Source organism: Mytilus trossulus, chromosome 10 (genome assembly GCF_036588685.1).
Source record: "Mytilus trossulus isolate FHL-02 chromosome 10, PNRI_Mtr1.1.1.hap1, whole genome shotgun sequence".
Classification (NCBI taxonomy): domain Eukaryota; kingdom Metazoa; phylum Mollusca; class Bivalvia; order Mytilida; family Mytilidae; genus Mytilus; species Mytilus trossulus.
The window spans coordinates 73,743,223-73,762,141 of NC_086382.1; the positions used below are offsets into that span (position 1 = coordinate 73,743,223).

Sequence of the window (18,919 nt, forward strand, 5' to 3'; positions counted from 1 at the left end):
GAAGTATTTATGGTCAATTTGTTTGAAACGACTAACTTTGAGTGACTTATATATTAAAGACATATCTATATATGCGCTGCAAGTATTTTCTCTTCGAAGTACATGTCTTGAGTACCTGGAAATTTCCGAAAATTCTATCATGGACGAAGGAGGTACTTTCATTACACTTATTCAGAACTTTAAAAATTTGAAAGTTTTTAAATATATAAGTAATTGGCGTCGTTCGAGAGGTAAACGCTCGCCTCCATTAAGATTATATATATTTATATTCGTATTGCCAAAAACTCTTCAAGAGCTTTATATAGAAGATAACATTGCGACTAAATTGACCAATGTTGAAATTATAAACGGCCATAATCTTCGTGTGTTCAGCTTGAGGGACAATGTCATCAGGTCATGTAAAGGTGGCTTTACAGGAACTATACATGTAGAGTATTTTGATATGTCTAGGTGGACATGCAAAAAGCTGTCATTTAAATTATTATATGGTTTTCCTAATTTGAAAACGTTGAAAGCAATTGGGTCACTTCTAGGCCCTGGATTTGTCAACACTGCTGGAGCTGGGTCTTTCTTGAGTAAGAATCTGAAATTGCAAGATATTAATCTTTCGTCTAATAAGATAAACAGTATACCAGATGGACTTTTTGTGCGGCGGTTTGAACAGTTATTATCAGTTAACATGTCGTATAACAACCTAACAATATTTCCTAAATTTCATGCAAGCATCAAAACATTAAAGATAATTGATTTGACATTTAACAGTATAACACATCTCAATAACAAAGACATTAAACAAATTGAAAAGCTCGGAGAAGTTGACATATTCCTGAAAGGAAATCCCTTTCAATGTTCCTGTAAGACATTACAGTTTTTAAAGTTTTTAAGTCAATCCAAACGAGTACCGGATTTCTTAGATCTGACCTGTGTAACTGAAAAGGCTTCCAGAAGGTTTATGTCTGAAGTTATTTCCAACCTTAAGACATTTGAGATTTCCTGCAAAACGAAATTCTGGTTGCCGTTTGCTGTGTCTATAACTTCCGTTATCGTACTTTCCATAACAATAACTGTCGTATTCTTTCGATATAAATATGTTGTTGAGTACTTTGTATTGCGATTTAAAATGAAAATGAGAAATTACAAAGAATTGAGGAAGCAGTATGCGTATGATGCTTTTATATCATACAGTCATGCAGATTCAGAATGGGTTAAAGATTTCTATGATATGGTAAATAGTATGGGCCTCGAATTATGTCTGGACGCCAAGGACTTTATTGCTGGTAACAGTATAGCAGAAAATGTGGTCAATGCAATCGATTCCAGCAGAAAGGTTATATTTATTATAACTCATAATTTTCTAAGGAGTACTTGGGGGTCATATGAAATGGAAATGACCCGTATGCATGCTTTTCAGAAAGGAAGAGAAGACATGGTGATTGTTGTTGTAAAGGATGAGATAAAGATAACAGATATGCCGGAAATATTAAAGATAATGTGGTCTAAAATTACATGTATCCAATGGCCAAACGATGACAATCTGCCATACAATACGGAGGAAATATTCTATGAAAAGATTAAAATGTCTCTGAAAAAGAAGGAAGAAAGTACTTTACTGTATCTAGAAATTCAGTTGTATAGAACATTTTTCGTCATTTCCTAACAATACTAATATTAGAATTGCGAAACATTTCTTTGGTGAGTAGCAATTCTGTGTATATAGCTGTGATAAAAACAATTATACAAGAGAGACTTTAAAGTGGTCAAACGAAGGCTTAAACTTGTTTAAAGATGTAGTTGTATTCCAAATACTACTTTGCAATTTATCACACGGTTTATATGTTGTCTTACAGTTTACTTGTATACTCTTTAGCGTCTTTCAATGTTGTATTTATATTAATTGTGCTATTAATCGTTTCTGTTTTTTGCACGGTCAATTGTTGCTTCAGTTTCTAGCGTCTACAAAATAACAATGAAATAAAAATTTTACTTATTACCTTATGCTTTTTATTAGAGCAACACATTCGTTATTAAAAATTGTTCAGTTTAAGATTGCTTGTAGGATTCTACCATGTCATTCATTTTTATTTCATTGTTATTTTGTAGACGCTAGAAACTGAAGAACAATGTTCACCATTTTTGGAAATGTTATGTTGTATAAAATTGTTTGTTATTTATTTTATATTGATTTTAACCATTTCATTTGTTTGCACCTGTCTGTAGTCAGAAACTTGATGCTCAGTGGTAGTCGAAAATGCCTGTACCAAATGACAGTTGCTTTGTATGCATGTGTATGCTTTTGCCTTTGATATTTCCATTTCATAAGGGACTTTCTGATTAGAATTTCAAATGGAGTTCGGTATTTCCTTTTTTAATCTTTTGTTTGAAATCATGACTTGTGAATTGGTGTCATAAAAATAAAAATTGCAATATTGATGTTTACTTCGCAACTCGGTTTGTAAACTCCCATCAAAACGTTTAAACCCGCTGCATGGGTTTGCACCTAGTCTTAGTCAGGAACCTGATGTTCAGTGGTTGTTGTTTGTTGGTTGATGTGTTTCTCTTTTTTCGGTTTTTATAAGAATAAAACCGTTGGTTTTCCTGTATGATTGGTTTAACACTTGCAATTTTTGGAGTCCTTTATGGCTTGCTGTACAATGTGAGCCAAAGCTCCGTGTTGAAAATCTTACTTTAACCTTTAACGTTTTACTTTCAGAATTGTGACTTGAGTGAGGATGCCTTATTGGAGCTCATAACACATCTTTTAATATCTATATAGTATTACGCTCATACCTAGGAGCTTTGACAATACACGTGTAATTATGTATTTTGGCTTTGACATGTTAAGACTTTTTATTGTTCTTGTGAAAAAGGTGGTTTAAGAAAAGTGCTTCTGACGCTTAAAATTTTCATATATTTAATTTCGTTATTTAAAGTCTTAGAAAATCATTACAGATCGGTGAGAAACAAAAAGAGAGCTTCATCTGATTGGCTCCGATTCATGGATTGCTTTAACTGGTAATTGTGTTTGTTTTCATATCGATTTCTATCTATATCTTCATCATTGAAAACGCTTAAAAATACCCATTTAATGTTTTTACACACGATAATTTTTTTTAAATTACATACCTATTTTTCTACTTTTACCACAGATAATATACACATTGAAATAGTCTTATCCATTTCTGGTGAGAATTTTCGTTTTATGTTTAGAATTTTTAATAATCGTGATTTCCTACAATATGATCAATGTTCTAAACACCAGTGTATGACTTAAATAAAACATATGGGTACCGTTGTTTGAAATAGACTGCTATCCTGCTAATCACGTGTTTGTCGCTCATATATTGTTTAATATAATTGAACCAATGCCAGTGATTTTTCATAAACGATTTTCGATATTTATAAAAGTTTTAACTGCTGTTTTGGTTAGTCCCAATACTATATACTTCACATAATGTTTCATTCACATTAAAAGTCATATTGTTTTAGTGTTTTCCTTTCAACAAGTCTATAGGTTTTTGGCCATCACAACTATATGACGTCATGCGTTGTTTTAGTATAGGTATCGTTTAACTAGATTGTAATCAAATGAAAGAGCAACTGGGTCAATCTATGTTATTTTCCTTTTTTCTAAATCTCAGATGTATATCTCCTTGTATATGGAAAGAAAGCGGTATCTTGTAACTAAATTATCTTTCATCTTTTGATACTACGATACACGCAACGCAATTAAATATGAAAATTTATAAAAAAAAAAAAAAATGTTCACGCATTCAGAATCAAATCCAAGCTGTAGTAAAAACATATATATATACATTTTAAATAAAATAATCAATAATAAATAATGATAACGATATTTTCTCTCATTACTATGTTTTTTTTTATTACCTTCTTTGATGCTGATAAAGAACACAATTGATTTGTTTTATAGGGTTTTTTTCATTTTATATTTAACAATTGTTTTTTCTATTTCGCCAAAATAATTCATTGATGATCATTTATCTTTCAATTTTTTGATTTGCCTTGTTAATATTTCAATATGTTTTTATTACTAAGATTTTTTATGCAAATACCATCTGTTTAAAGATTTCTAACACTATCCTTAGGTTAATAAGCATACACACAAAAAGATAGACAAAACTTAAAAATACAGCAATGAAAAACAAACAGTTCCTATGAAGGTTAGACACAAGAGGAACTGATAACTAAGTTTAAAAACGGGGGAATAATCTCATCAGGTACGGATTATAGATCTCTGCACTTAAACACGTGATGGGGTATTAAGCAACACTGATTACAACAAAAGATCTAAAATAAGAATATGTAAACATCCCCTCGCATATCTAGCCATGTCATATCGTAAGAGAGAGGTGTTGTATTGATAGAATTACATACTGTTACTTTTTTTTCATTCCTTATGTATAGTTTTAGGTCTGTTTCTAATAGAATACTATATTTTAGGGAAATCATAGTTAGTATTTAAACTTTAAGTTTTAGTTACAATAACACACCAGGAAGTTGGAGTTCGTATTACAAGCATGTGACTGCATACACTGGAATACGTGATTTTGTCACTAAAAGTAATCTCACAAAAATAATTATGAACATCATAACTGTTGGACTATTTTGGAACTTAATATCCTTAAAAGAAGGTCAGTTTGCAAATTTGTAAAAAGACCACTGTTAAAGGCAAGACTTGTGCCTTCCAAAAAAAGGAAAATCACAAGACTATTGAACTCCGAGGAAAATTCCAAACGGATAGTCCATAATCAAATGGCAAAATCAATTGATAAAACACATCAAATGTATAGACAACAACTGCCAAATTCCTGACTTGGTACAGGCATTTTTAAATGTAGAAAATGGTGGATTGAACCTGGTTTTATAGCGCTAAACCTCTCACTTGCATGAATGTTGCATCACATGCTGTTACTTCCCAAGTATTACAAAAGTTGAATCTTAAGATTGTATTGGATAAAAATATGTGCAACATCTAACAAACTCTAAAAATAAAAGAAATGTCACCATCTTTATAGATAGTGAGTCATGCTAGCTATTTTCTGATTTCTCATTACTTCCCGTATGAACAAGGAGATGTGGTAGGATTGACAATGAGACAACTATCTACAAAACATCAAAGTCACATATAGATTGTATGAAATCAATTAAAATATATAATGGAACAAGTTGGCAAGATGACGAGTACAGTGTGTTCCTATGATTCCAAATTTGTTGAAATACACGTCCTGCATACGAACACATCTTGTTTCCAGTAAAGAAATCATATATATTCGTATACATCTTACAGAGAATGTTCTGTTCAAATCAACAAACAAACGAATCAAACCGTGTAAGGCAAAGTAGAATGACATCCACACCCAATATTGTATGTTTAACTTAGAAAAGCTCAAAGTAAATCGATGATTAATTATATACTTTAAAGATGATGACAGATACAAATGTCTCAACTTTAAACCCTCAACTCTAGATTGTTTATGATAAACAGTTATCTTACATGTTTTATTCGTCAAATATAAGGCATGTACGTTAAGATCAATATTTATTTACTCTTGCAGTTCAAAGTAAAGGAAATAAGACGGAATGTATCGAGGAAAATGCACATGTTAATTGCAGATTTGTGAATTCCTGCAAAACAAAGTTTTGGTTACCGTTTGCCGTGTCTATAACCTCAATTATCATGTTTGCCATATTATTAACCGTCGTATTCGTTCGATATAGATATGCTGTTGAGTACTTTTTATTGAAATTCAAAATGAAAATAAGAAATTATAAAGAATTAAACCATGAATATACTTATGATGCTTTTATATCATATAGTCATGCAGATACGCAATGGATTAAACAGTTCCATGACAATGTTACCGGTATGGGTTTCGATTTATGTCTAGATACCAAGGACTTTACCTGTGGTCCTGGTATTGCAGAAAATATTATAAATGCAATCGAATCCAGCAGAAAGGTGATATTTATTATAACTCACAATTTCTTAAAGAGTACTTGGGGATCGTATGAAATGGAAATGACCCGCATGCATGCTTTTCAGAAGGGAAGAGAAGACATGGTAATTGTTGTTGTAAAGGATGAGATAAAGGTATCCGATATGCCGGAAGTATTAAAGTGTATGTGGTTTAAAATTACATGTATTCAATGGCCGAACGATGACAACCTGCCTTACAATACGAAAGAAATATTTTATGAAAAGATAAAAATGTCTCTCCAAAGGAGGGAGGATACTACTTTACTGTATTCTAGAAATTCAGCTGTATAGAGCCTTTGCCATCATTTCAGAAATATAAACTAATGATAAGTCCTACTTTTATAAGTTGGAGTCAAAAGTACGATTTCCTGCAAAGCTTATTGACTACATTAGTTTTGGATTAACAGTGATTAAAATATTCCAATGAGACTAAAAAAGGATTTTTGTTGTTGTGATAAATGATAATTTTACCTGACGTAGACGTGTGAAAAATTAATTTCGAAATTTTACTTCCAAAAATTACTTGTGTAATGCCCGCGTCACACTGTCCCGATTTTTATATACGATGAACACCCGAATGCGATAATTGTAAGTTCGTACGAAGTTGGTCCCGATCTCGTTAAAATACCAAAAAGTGACCGAAGCAAGTACGATGAATAACGAAGTCTATACGATGGTGCCGAAATTATATACGATAGCAAAAGACGGACATACGAAGGTTAACCGAAGACGAGTATTTAAGCTTCATATCTCAGCCGAATCCTACAAGATGGATCACGAAGGTTTCACGATGGACCACGAAGGCTACACGATGGATTAAGATGATGGCGCGATGACCATACGTTATTTCTAGTTACTGAATGTTTTGGTCGATTTCTAAAAATATAGTTTATGTATCAAATATGCATATTCAATGATATGGGGAAAGCAGTAAATGCGGCAAAATATGACATATCGAAAACAAAATGGTTATGGAGTACACTTTCGTGTGACAACAACTCAGACGATACATAAAAAATCAGAATAATGAAGAAAACGTTGGTTTCCCAATATACGTGTACCTGCAGTGTTGGTGTACGAGGCGCGTTTATGATTTTCATTATATTACTTGATATGAAAAATTGACAAAAAAATGATATTTTAATTGAAAAAGTAAATCCTGAGCCTGTAATAGCTGCTCTTCTTGTTCCATTTGAATTAATAGAAACAACGCTGTCGCCTTTCTTGTTCTCATAGAATTATATGAAATAAGCTCCATGTTTTGTGAATGACTTTCTTATCTTTCGTATTAGACCGACAAGTGCATATCGAGCATGGCACTTTAAATGCATTTCAGAGCGAAAATTAACTCAAATTTAACTGGATTTATTGACGTCGTAGTTCCATCTTGTCGCCTTCGTACTTTTATTCGATGGCAACACGACGGGTTTACGAGGTCTTCACGAAGTCGTGTTGCCATTGTAAGACCTTCGGGTATCTTCGTGATTCATTCATGTAGACATCATAATGTCAAAACTGCCCGGTGGAAACGATGGAAACACGATTGCAATACGATGTTCAAAGATGCATTCCCGGTGACATAACGATGGTGAGGATGGTGATACGAACTCAATACTTATCCTCATCGTCGGACGTACCTTCGAGGATTTTTTAACATGTTAAAAAACTTAGAACCCTTCCCGAAGTTGTCCCCGAAGGCTAGAAAAAGTGGCAGATGGTTCTACGATGGTTAAAGATGGCACTACGAATAGCCTGATCTGGATACGATCAGTCCCGATTTTGAAAATTTCCATAATCGTGTTGCCATCGGCGTAAAAATCGGGACAGTGTGACGCGGGCATTATGAAATATAACGTCTCATTTGTGAACTTTCTCTTTTTTCTTCGCCATAGGCTTTTAAAAATAATCTATGTACTGTGTATTCGGAAAATTTTGTGAAAAAGAAGAAGTCGCAATTTTCACCTTTCATATGTTTACTTTCATTGATAAAAAAAAAAAAAAAAATATCGACTCCTCCAGTGTCCAGTTTGAAGATTATTTAGTTACTGTTCACATTCATCCACGTTCTGATTATTCAATAGTCATGTATGACAAGCATAAACATATAATTGTTTAATTTTATAAACTGTGACTTGGATGAAGAGTTGTCTCATTGGCACTCATACAACATCTTCTTATATCTATTATCTTTGTCATATTATTATGACTGCATTTTTTTGTTCTGCATTCCTGTCACATAGTTTGTAATTTTAGCTAGTTTAACATTACCATATAAGTGAGAGTTTGGCTAGCCATACAATCAGATGCAACCCCCCCCCCCCCCCCCCATGTTTCCGTAAAATTTTTAAATGTGGCAGATGTAACCTATAGTTTGTTTCTATATATTTTGCGGTTGCTTTTGATTTAGTTCAGTGTTTCTGTTGTCCGTTGTTTCCATCTTTTTTTATGTGTTTCCCTCGGTTTGATTTTTTATGCGGATTTGTTTTTGCGTTTAATACATAAACAATGTTATTTAATTTCACATGTTATATCATTCAAAAAAACTGATTAAAAAGAACGTATCATTTGGAGATTATACCTAGCGTAACATCTTAATAATTTGCTCATATTGGTAGTTTAGCAATTTTTCATCTTTAAAAAGCAAAAGATTTGAATATATTTAGTAAATATGTTTGTGTAAATTCAGAAATATCAATACTGACCTGATTAATCAAGGATGAAAAATCTAGATAATTGTAAGAGAGATAAATTCAAGGTACAATTAGTGTTCCTGGACATACCTCTCCTACCTGCGTGTATTGGAAATCATTCTGGTTTATCTCTATTTTTGAATCAATTTAATAAACCTTTTGACCGGTAAATTTAACTTATAGTTGGCATATATTTTGGAAACTTATTGGTATTTTATTTTGAGATCATAAAGGGTGATTTTTTCTTATCAAATGGAAAAAATATAAAAATGGTACGAATGCTACCTTAGTGACAATCATAGTTAAAAAGATACTGACAACGCCATATTTAAAGTAATAACATCAATAGACAAATGATAGTTAAGAAAACAGAACGTAAAATAATTAAGACTGAACAACACGAACCCCACAAAAGACTGGGGTGATCTCAGGTTCTCTGAAAGAGTAGGCAAACCTTCTTAAAGGCGGCACCAGAAGTATTACTTCATTGTACTTATGTTAGTACAAACCCAGAAATAAATATATATTGGTAGATCACATCCGGGAATAGGGAACTGGATTGTAGTTTCGACATAAAGAATAGTTATCAAAAGTACCAGAATTATAATTTAGTACGCCAGACGCTAGTATCTGTGAAAGGTAGTTGTGATAAACCAAATGGTTTTTCTAATGTGGGAAAAAATATTTGAGAAACATTTAAATTCTAGATTTGTGATTTTACTTTTCCCTTGGTCGGATTAAAAATATGCCTCTTTGAGAAGCGTCAGAACTATGTTATTTTTCTCCAACACGATTTTAGAAGATACGACTTATTTTCTATGTTTCCAATGTTTGTTTCCAGGATTTTGTCTTGCTTTATCCAATTATGACTATTGAACAGCGGCATACTTGTTTTGCCTTTATTTGAGACTTTTTCATTTTTTACGAGAGAGAAAAAACAACATTAACTTTCAACTCAATCATTTCTTCGGTTTCAAAGGTATTTCATATTTTGTTTTATATTATCAATCCTAAAACATTCGGTTTTATATTTACTGACTTTATTGAATGTGACTGCTTATCTGAGTTTTTGTTTAAATGAATGCAAAAATAAGCAAAGTAATATACAAACTCCTACTATACAGACAATAAAGAGTAAGGAATAAAACAATAAGTTTTTGGATATGAACGTAATAAAATATAATAATAAAATAAAGATTATAGAAGCACTGACAACAAGATTTCATATATGGTTCGTGTTTTAATGCGTGCGAAAATGAAATATAAAGTAAAACCTAGCACTCGTGAACATAAGTCTTAATTTTCTACTTAATCCATTTGAGTGTATTTGTTAAAACAAGATGGTATAGACTCGGTGAGATTAAGTGCTTGACATATTATGTAGACCTCTGTCACTGTCGTATCGATATAGTGAAGTTTGTATTATAGTTAGCTGAATATATCCTCAGCCTATACTCAACAATCTCTTCTTTATTGAGGCCTTATTTGGTTAAGACAAAACATCAGATATATAGTTTGCTAGACAAAAATAATTTAGAAATGTTTCTGTATCCACATTCTATGTTTTACAACCTTAGTAGTCGACGCTTTTTGAACCATTGTACTGTCGATGCTGCTTAGGACTAATGTAAATCCTAAACAAATTCTAGTATCTAATGAGTCTGAAACAGAAGCAACGCGTGTTCAGTTTTTTCAAATGAGCTATGGCGTTACCAACTATATAATTGAGAGCCATAAAATGTTCAGAACACGATTAAAATAAATATGTTCTGGTTTTGTCGCTTCTTTTCCTATTACTCAATTTTCGTAGAACCGGAAAATGTTGCACTTAAAAACAAAAAAAGGTCAAAGGTTAATGGCGGAGTTTTCCATTAGTGTTAAACAATTTCACAAGAGGTTATAACGAGTCAGCAGATAATACCTGTTTTGTTCACTTAACAAGACATCATTGATGGAATAAACTGTAACAGTTCATTTTCAACTCAATTTGTTAATGATAAAAGCATAAAATGCCCATTTGCAAGGGAATTCTGACTAGAAAGTAAAAAAGAAAGCATCGACAAAACTGATATTCAAGGGAAAAATAACTACATTCTTTACAAAATTAATAAGCAAAAGCTCTTATTGTTTTTTTGTTAAAGTATTTACATTAAGGAAGATGAATTATTCATGTGCATCTTAAACACATCGATTACAATAGTACGATACATGTAAAACGTTATATGAATGCGGAAGATACCTGTCCAGTAGTTTTTGAAAACGCATTTAAAGGTACATTAATATTATGCAAGTTTGGTGTACATCATATTCATCAGGGAGTAAAATAATTTTACTAGCCAATAAAACCAGGAAGATCAGTTGAAGTAATTCAATACAAAATTACATAATATACGTAGCAAGTTAATTGTAGATTTAAGTAAAGAATATAAGCCTTATATCTTACTATAAAACATTGTTTAACACTTAAAAAAAAACAAAAAAAAACAAATAACAATTTTTTTTAAGATTTCTTTCTTCAAGGGAGTAAATTGTTTAATGAATAAACTTTATTTACATTATCCTTCATGCTAGGCTCTTTAAACAGTAGCTCAACATAAACAATAGACAAAATAAAGTACAGTTGAAAGTAAAAAAAAACATTCATTGTTTCATGTACATGAAGACACAGCGTATTGGTATCTGTAATTTTGCGTTCGCCAGGAAAACTTTATACATTTTACGTTAATACCTTTACATGCGTTTTGTGTCTCAAAATGGAAAAAGACGATGAAATTATATTCTAAATGCAAAAATGTCTTTATAAGTTATTCTGTTGTTTCAAACTCTTGATTAAAATCAAATGTGTATTCAGGTAAATTCGATTTCAGTGTGGATAACAAAAAAGATATGGTTATAGCAGCTCATAATGACAAGTTGTATAAAATGTAGTCCATTTTTATAACTCCCTTATTTCTGCTGGGATTTATCTCCAATTGGATGATTGACAAACAAGATCAGACATTGAGGAAAAATAAAAGCTATACACTATATTTTTTTTTCTCAAATTGAAGGTTGTACGGATGCCTATAATTGCTTTCATCCACTTAATTTAAGCGTTGGTGGATAGCTGGATAACATATACATTTTATTCAGTGAACATAAGGACATCCAAACTGTTGCCTACAAGTCAAGTGTGCGAACTTTTTCTAAATGGCTAATTTTCGTTATCAAGCCTATACTTTTGTCTGAACAAAAGTCTTTAATTTGTAGAAATTTAGATGAAATTTACTATTTTTTAATTGTTGGCTTTCAGACAACAGTTTGCCAGCATTTTGTCCGTCTGCAGTTACCACAGCGTGACCAATCTCATCAAAGCCGTTGATCGCAATAAGAAAGTGCGGAGAGGAAAACAAAATTGGCAGAGAGAGTCAACAAATGCTAACATTGCTAAGTCATCAAAATAAACAATATATTATTGTAATTGTTAAACACATGCTTACCTCAGTATCCACTCTTCTTTGGTGCTTGTTTAGAGAGTGTACAATCGGTAAACGTCGGCTTCAAAACATGACCTTTAATACGCTAAGCGAGGGAAATATTTGTTTGATGATTATATGATATGAATGCGTAAAAAAAATAAAATCATGCACAGTTATAAGTAGTTGTTATATGCATAAACTGGTTCAAGAATTGGATTAACATTGTTTTCCACCAGTCACTGATTTCAAATGACTTAAGAACGCATCAGTGTGCTCTGATGACGGTAACGATGACAGATTTTGGATGAATATGTGTTTAAAAGTTATTATTGAAAGTCTCTTTTGAATAAAACTATTTTGTATACTATTGACCTGCATTGTTGGCACACACAAATATGTTTTTTGTTGGCGCAAATGAAAGATTATTGTGGCTCAAAGAAAATTCCAATTGGCGCAAAAACATCCCGTATCCATCGTCGTCTGTTGCTTTATATTCCTATTCAAAGCAAAACTATCGGATTTACAACGTCAAATTATAAAAACGATTGTAGTCCCCTAGTTTTATCACATTTAACACATTTTGTCTGATGCTTGGTCCGTTTCTGTGTGTGTTGCGTTTCGGTGTGATGTCGTTGTTCTCCTCTTATATTTAATGCGTTTCCCTCGGTTTAAGTTACCCCGATTTAGTTTTTTGTCCATGGATTTTTGAACAGCGGTATACTACTGTTGCCTTTATTCATGAAGCAAGTTCTTGATTTTCATTTTGTACACAGGGCGAGGTTTAGATTATTGATTGTATATTATGTACAAGGAACAATATATGACTTGCACATCATCACGTGGTAAAACATCTACTTTAGATAAATGATTTTCTCTTTATTATTATCATACAACTATTTTAGTTGTGGTCATTGTATTTTGGCATGATATATCAGGCGTTAGAAGCATTATTTTGGTTGTTTTTTTAATTGTAGCTGGAAATGATGTAAGGACGAATAAGAGCAACACCATAGGTCGATTTTGATATCAAAAGACGGACTAGGATTTCTCTGTTGAATAAAGAAATACCTAAAAGTTACAAAGACAAAGTAACAACGAGCAACAACCCAAAACATGAGAAAAATGGCTGTAAAAGAAGTATTGCCAGTGTTAAAATACTATCCAAAGCGTCACTGATGAGTCTTACATGTATGTAGACGAAACGCGCGTCTAGCGTACAAAATTATAATCATGGTACCTTTGATAACTATTATTTGTTTTTCTCAAGTAACTATATTGATGAGTTACAATTATTGAATTGAAGGCGACTGTCAAACAAGTGAGAGATTACGCTAGCTATCAAACCAGGTTTAAGCCAACATTTTCTACATAAGAAAATGTCTTTACTAAGTCAGGAATATGACAGTTGTTATCAATTCGTTTGATGTGTTTGTCCAGTATTTTTTTTCTAAAGTTCTAGTATGTTTAAGGTCAAACACAACCAGTGTTAGAGTTTCTGACTCAGTCAAATGTGTCTAACCATCTTAGGTTTTATAAGCATGAATGCATATAAGCAAAGTTCAAGCAAATAAAACAAACAACAACATTACATACAGACAGAAACAAAACCAAAACGTTTCCAAAAGGTTTTGAACAATGAAACGATAGGAGTCTGTTAAAAAGTAAGAGTTTAGTTAGAGAACACGAACATAGATTTTGGATTATAAAACATAAGTGTTATTTACGCCTCTTTACAGCGCTGTTAGTGGAATTTTAATAACCTGTATCAAGAATACGTAACCGTACACTACAGCTATCACAATTAGTTTGCTTTGTTATTATTCTTTTACGGGGTGTTGAATGTAGATCAAATTACTGTGCTATAACGTTTTGAATTTAATATGTACAATTGAAAAAAACACAGTATTAATTGTAATTCAATCTTACAAGATGAACAATGCATGAATGGTGTCCTTTTGCATTTAGAAAAAAAAACTCAATGATAACACTGTCTACCTATAAAGCACAGGCTCTAAATACACACAAGGAAGCAAATTGATATGTAACAGACACCAGTCTGCATACAAAACAGAGATATAAATATCTGTTTACTGAAATAATCTCAAGCACTTGAAGAGGGAAGAACCATGCACATTATTAAAATCATATTCCTTTGGATCGTAACAGCCTTACAAGAATGTAAGTTATTTCATTTGTTTTTATTTATTACTATATTTCCAGTGGCTATTCAGTAGGACATTGATGACTGTTTAAGGTCAAGACAATACACATTTCCACTGATATATGCGATGTATTCAAAAGTTCACATAACACTCACACTTAAACTCTTCTCATCATGCTTGGTGATCAAAATAACACAATTTGTCTATGATTGTTGATTATGCAATGTTTGGTGATTGTCTTCGCATTTTCAAGGTTAAATATATTTGTATTAATGTGGTTTTTATATGTGACTAACACACAGGAGCTAGCAGTTATTATTTTTACGATGTATACTCGTATAGATTAAATGGTTACCAGATTGAATGCTCTATGTTCTACATTGATCCATATCAGGTTTTTTTTTATTTTTAAAGGGGCACTAGCTATGAGATATGTTAAACATTCCAATTACGAGTTTTGTTTTGTTCTATTATCAATAAAAGACTTATAGTGAAATAATACTTTGCCTTAGCAGCCAGTATGGTTTATTTTTGTCAAATTAAGCTAAAACATTGATGATGATTTATTTACTTGCGAGAAAATAATTTGAGCTTATTGAATTCGTATTCATGTCAACTTAAATGTTACCCCTTAGCTAGAGATGGTTAATTAATGCATTGGTCGTGTTAGGTTATTTATAGGGAAAGAATGTCAACATTGAAAAGTGAAACAAAGGTAAATCATATGATTGACTGATTTGATCCACAAAAAATCTTTGTTATACAGGTAATAACGATGATTAAGACATATTTTTAATCTATAATATGAAATGAAACATCCCTAGAAAAATCCAATGGACGAGTTTGCTTCTATGTATATCTACATTGATGTTCATATCGCTTATATGAATCGGAGGTCAATTCTGTAGTTTATTAGAAGCTGTATCATTTGAATTACACACGAAACGAAGCTACGCATTATCGAGGCAATGCCCTTTAACTTGTTTGTTGTAGACATTTTATAACTTGAATGAATGTATTACCGGGTTAAAAATTCAAATATTATTATTTGAGTCAAATCGGTTAACAAATATTTGAAAGTAAATGCCGCTTAAATCAATACGAAAGAGGTGTTTCAAATTTTCTTTTTGGTTTATCTGAAGGATTTTGATAAACTTTTATTTGAATAAGGTTTGTATAGATCTTTGATTCAACTAGTCTTGACATCAAAAATTATATTAATACTTATATTTTTGCAGCTAAAGGTTATAGTAATGAAACGAAATGCAGCGTTCAAAGCACCAATGTTAATTGCTGCAATTTAGCCTTGACCACAATACCAAAGCACTTACCAGTAAACGCGACGAATCTGGACTTAAGTAGAAACAGCATCAAAATAGTCAAAGGCTTTACCTTTCAGTCTTTGCGATATCTCACCGACCTTAATTTATTTAGAAATGGGATACAGGTAATCGAGAAAAATGCTTTCCATGGATTACATCGTCTACGGAGTCTACATCTTAGTTCCAATTCTATAGAATTATTTCCCGACGGCATGTTTGACAGACTGAATGGTTTACAAGAGTTGTCAATTGAATGCAATAAACTACAATACTTACAAGATAATGACATAACAAAAATATTAAACATGTTAAAGATCGTGTCACTGAGGAAATTTTCATTTGACATATATCCAGATTTCAAATTTCCCAGTCAATTAGGGCCGTTAAGTAAGTTGACAGATTTGGGGATTTTCGCTAGGTCGGCTAAAGTACAATTCAATAAGGCAATGTTTTCTCATGTTAATTTACTGCAAATACTGTCTCTATCCATAGATGTTGTACCGTTCATATCGGATGATTTTTTCGAACATTTTCCTAAATTAGATTCAATAACACTTTCGATAGGTATTGATTTACCTAAAAATCCGATAGACCAAGTATTCAAATCTTTTGGAGTTTTCCGAGGAAGAAACCTGACGAGCATTAATATAAATACTGGGAGATTTGATAATGGGTTTATTTTAAATTACAAGAGAATGAGGTATTTATGGTCAATTTGTTTGAAACGACTGACATTGGATAATCTCTACATTAAAGACATACTCATTTATGCGATGCAAGTTTTTTCTATCAAAAGCACATGTCTTGAGTACCTGGAAATTTCTGAAAATACCATCTTCGATCGAGGAGGTTCTTTACTTTCAGTTATGAAAAACTTAAAAAATTTGAAAGTATTGAAACTTAAAAGAAATTCGCGTAGTTCGAGAAGTAAACGCTCACAACAACCAAGCTTATTTAGTTTCGTGCTTCCAAAATCTCTTGAAGAATTGTATATAGAGCATAACATGGCGGGTGATATGACCGATGTTGAATTTATAAACGGTATCAATCTTCGTGTGCTAAGCCTGAAGGACAATGAAATGTGGTCATGCATTGGAACTTTTACAGGAATTATAAATGTTGAATATTTTGACATGTCTGGATGGAGATGCGAAAAGCTGTCAATAAATTTGCTATATGGTTTTCCAAATTTAAAGACATTGAAAGCCAGTGGGTCACATCTAGGAAAAGGATTTGTAAACCTTACTGGAGGTGGGTCTTTTTTTAGTAAGAATCTGAGATTGCAAGATATTAATCTTTCGTTTAATAGAATAAACAGTATACCAGAAGGACTACTTCTGCGCCGGTTTGAGCAATTATCATCAGTAAACATGTCATATAACAATCTTACAATATTTCCTAAATTTCATGCAAGCATCAAAACATTGAAAATAATTGATTTGACCTTTAACAGTATTACACACTTCAATAACGAAGACATTGAACACATTGAAAAGCTTGGAGAAGTTGATATACTCTTGAGAGGTAATCCCTTTCAATGTTCCTGTAAAACATTACAGTTTTTAAAATGGCTAAGTGAGACAAATCGAGTACAGGATATCTTAGATCTGACATGTGAAACTGAAAAGGCTTCCAAAAGGTTTATGTCTGAAGTTATTTCTAATCTAAAGACATTTGAGATGTCATGCCAAACTAAATTCTGGTTGCCGTTTGCCGTGTCTATAACCTCCATTATCATACTTGCTATGATATTAACCGTCGTATTCTTTCGATATAAATATGCTGTTGAGTACTTTTTACTGAGATTCAAACTGAAAATGAAAAATTACAATGAATTGCAACAGGAATTTATTAATGATGCCTTTATATCATATAGTCACACAGATTTGTTATGGGTAAAACAGTTTTATGACAGGGTAAACAGTATGGGCTTCGAATTATGTCTGGACGCCAAGGACTTTATTGCTGGTGAAAGTATAGCAGTAAATGTAATAAATGCAATCGATTCCAGCAGAAAGGTTATATTTATTATAACTCACGATTTCTTAAAGAGTAGTTGGGGGTCATATGAAATGGAAATGACCCGTATGCATGCTTTCCAGAAAGGAAGAGAAGATATGGTAATTGTTGTTGTGAAGGATAATATTAAGATAGCAGATATGCCGGATGTGATGAAGAATATGTGGTTTAAAATTACATGTATCAAATGGCCGAACGATGACAACTTGCCATACAATACGGAGGAAATATTTTATGAAAAGATAAAAATGTCTCTCCAAAGGAGGGAGGATACTACTTTACTGTATTCTAGGAATTCAGTTGTATAGAGCCTTTGTCATCATTTCATAAATATAGAATATTAATAAGTATTATGTCTATAAGTTGGAATCAAGAGTACGCTTTTCCTCAAGGCTTTTGTTATGATAAAGCAAAGAAAAATTCAAGCAATGCTACATTTCGCTATAAGTATTTTCCTTTAATAAAAATAAGGTTCAGAGGGCATGTTCAGAGTATTGATTGAAACAATTGTTACGTTTAATGTAAGATGCTTTTGATTTCTTGATTGACAACATATTTGTTACGTTCGGAGGACGTGTTTTCAACAGACTGTCGGCATCCCAATGGGAACAAACTTGCCCCTCTACTTGCTGACTTGTTTCTTTATTATTATGAGACTGATTTCATGCAGGAACTTCTTAGGAAGAAAGATAAGAAGTTTGCAATATCCTTTAACTCTACTTTCCGCTATATAGATGACGTTCTTTCACTAAACAATTCAAAATTTGGTGACTATGTGGATCGCATCTATCCCATCGAATTGGAGATAAAGGATACTACAGATACAGTTAAGTCGGCTACATATCTTGACTTACATCTAGAAATTGACAATGAGGGTCGGTTGAAGACAAAACTTTACGACAAAAGAGATGATTTCAGCTTTCCAATTGTGAACTTTCAATTTCTAAGTAGCAACATTCCAGCAGCACCTGCATACGGGGTATATATCTCCCAATTGATACGATATTACCGTGCTTGCATTTCCTATCATGATTTTCTTGATAGAGGGTTACTGCTCACAATGAAGCTATTAAACCAAGAGTTCCAAATGGTGAAGTTGAAATCACCCCTTCGTAAATTTTACGGACGCCATCACGAGTTGGTTGACCGTTATGGAATAACCGTTTCACAAATGATATCGGATATGTTCCTAACGTCGTATTTGCAATCCCCTTCCCTTCCATGAATTTGACCTACCGAATAAGACTATTTACCGGATTTGTAATCACATAAG

The 18,919-nt window shown here is 32.4% G+C and overlaps 3 protein-coding genes across 3 annotated transcripts; all 3 read left to right on the plus strand.

The window, feature by feature from the left end:
• The first annotated feature begins 442 nt into the window (after window positions 1-442).
• LOC134688156 (toll-like receptor 4) lies at window positions 443-1,763 on the plus strand. Its single transcript, XM_063548628.1, has one exon. It carries the CDS (start codon window positions 443-445, stop codon window positions 1,655-1,657), a length of 1,215 nt encoding a protein of 404 aa, XP_063404698.1. The 3' UTR covers window positions 1,658-1,763.
• A 2,753-nt stretch (window positions 1,764-4,516) lies between these two features.
• On the plus strand, window positions 4,517-8,016 carry LOC134688535 (toll-like receptor 2 type-2). The gene is made up of 2 exons (XM_063549320.1): window positions 4,517-4,649; window positions 5,574-8,016. The coding sequence occupies exons 1-2, from the start codon at window positions 4,598-4,600 to the stop codon at window positions 6,284-6,286; spliced, it is 765 nt and encodes a 254-aa protein (XP_063405390.1). The 5' UTR covers window positions 4,517-4,597; the 3' UTR covers window positions 6,287-8,016.
• A 6,191-nt stretch (window positions 8,017-14,207) lies between these two features.
• LOC134688536 (toll-like receptor 4) lies at window positions 14,208-18,046 on the plus strand. Its single transcript, XM_063549321.1, has 2 exons — window positions 14,208-14,321; window positions 15,544-18,046. Exons 1-2 carry the CDS (start codon window positions 14,270-14,272, stop codon window positions 17,952-17,954), a joined length of 2,463 nt encoding a protein of 820 aa, XP_063405391.1. The 5' UTR covers window positions 14,208-14,269; the 3' UTR covers window positions 17,955-18,046.
• Window positions 18,047-18,919: the final 873 nt, after the last annotated feature.

Excerpts from the sequence above, each read along its gene's own strand:
- LOC134688156 (XM_063548628.1), top strand. The coding sequence starts at position 443 with ATGTCTAGGTGGACATGCAAAAAGCTGTCATTTAAATTATTATATGGT.
- LOC134688535 (XM_063549320.1), top strand. The coding sequence starts at position 4,598 with ATGAACATCATAACTGTTGGACTATTTTGGAACTTAATATCCTTAAAA. Across the intron at positions 4,650-5,573 it reads CTTAATATCCTTAAAAGAAG|TTCAAAGTAAAGGAAATAAG; the intron begins GTCAGTTTGCAA and ends TTACTCTTGCAG.
- LOC134688536 (XM_063549321.1), top strand. The coding sequence starts at position 14,270 with ATGCACATTATTAAAATCATATTCCTTTGGATCGTAACAGCCTTACAA. Across the intron at positions 14,322-15,543 it reads CGTAACAGCCTTACAAGAAT|CTAAAGGTTATAGTAATGAA; the intron begins GTAAGTTATTTC and ends ATATTTTTGCAG.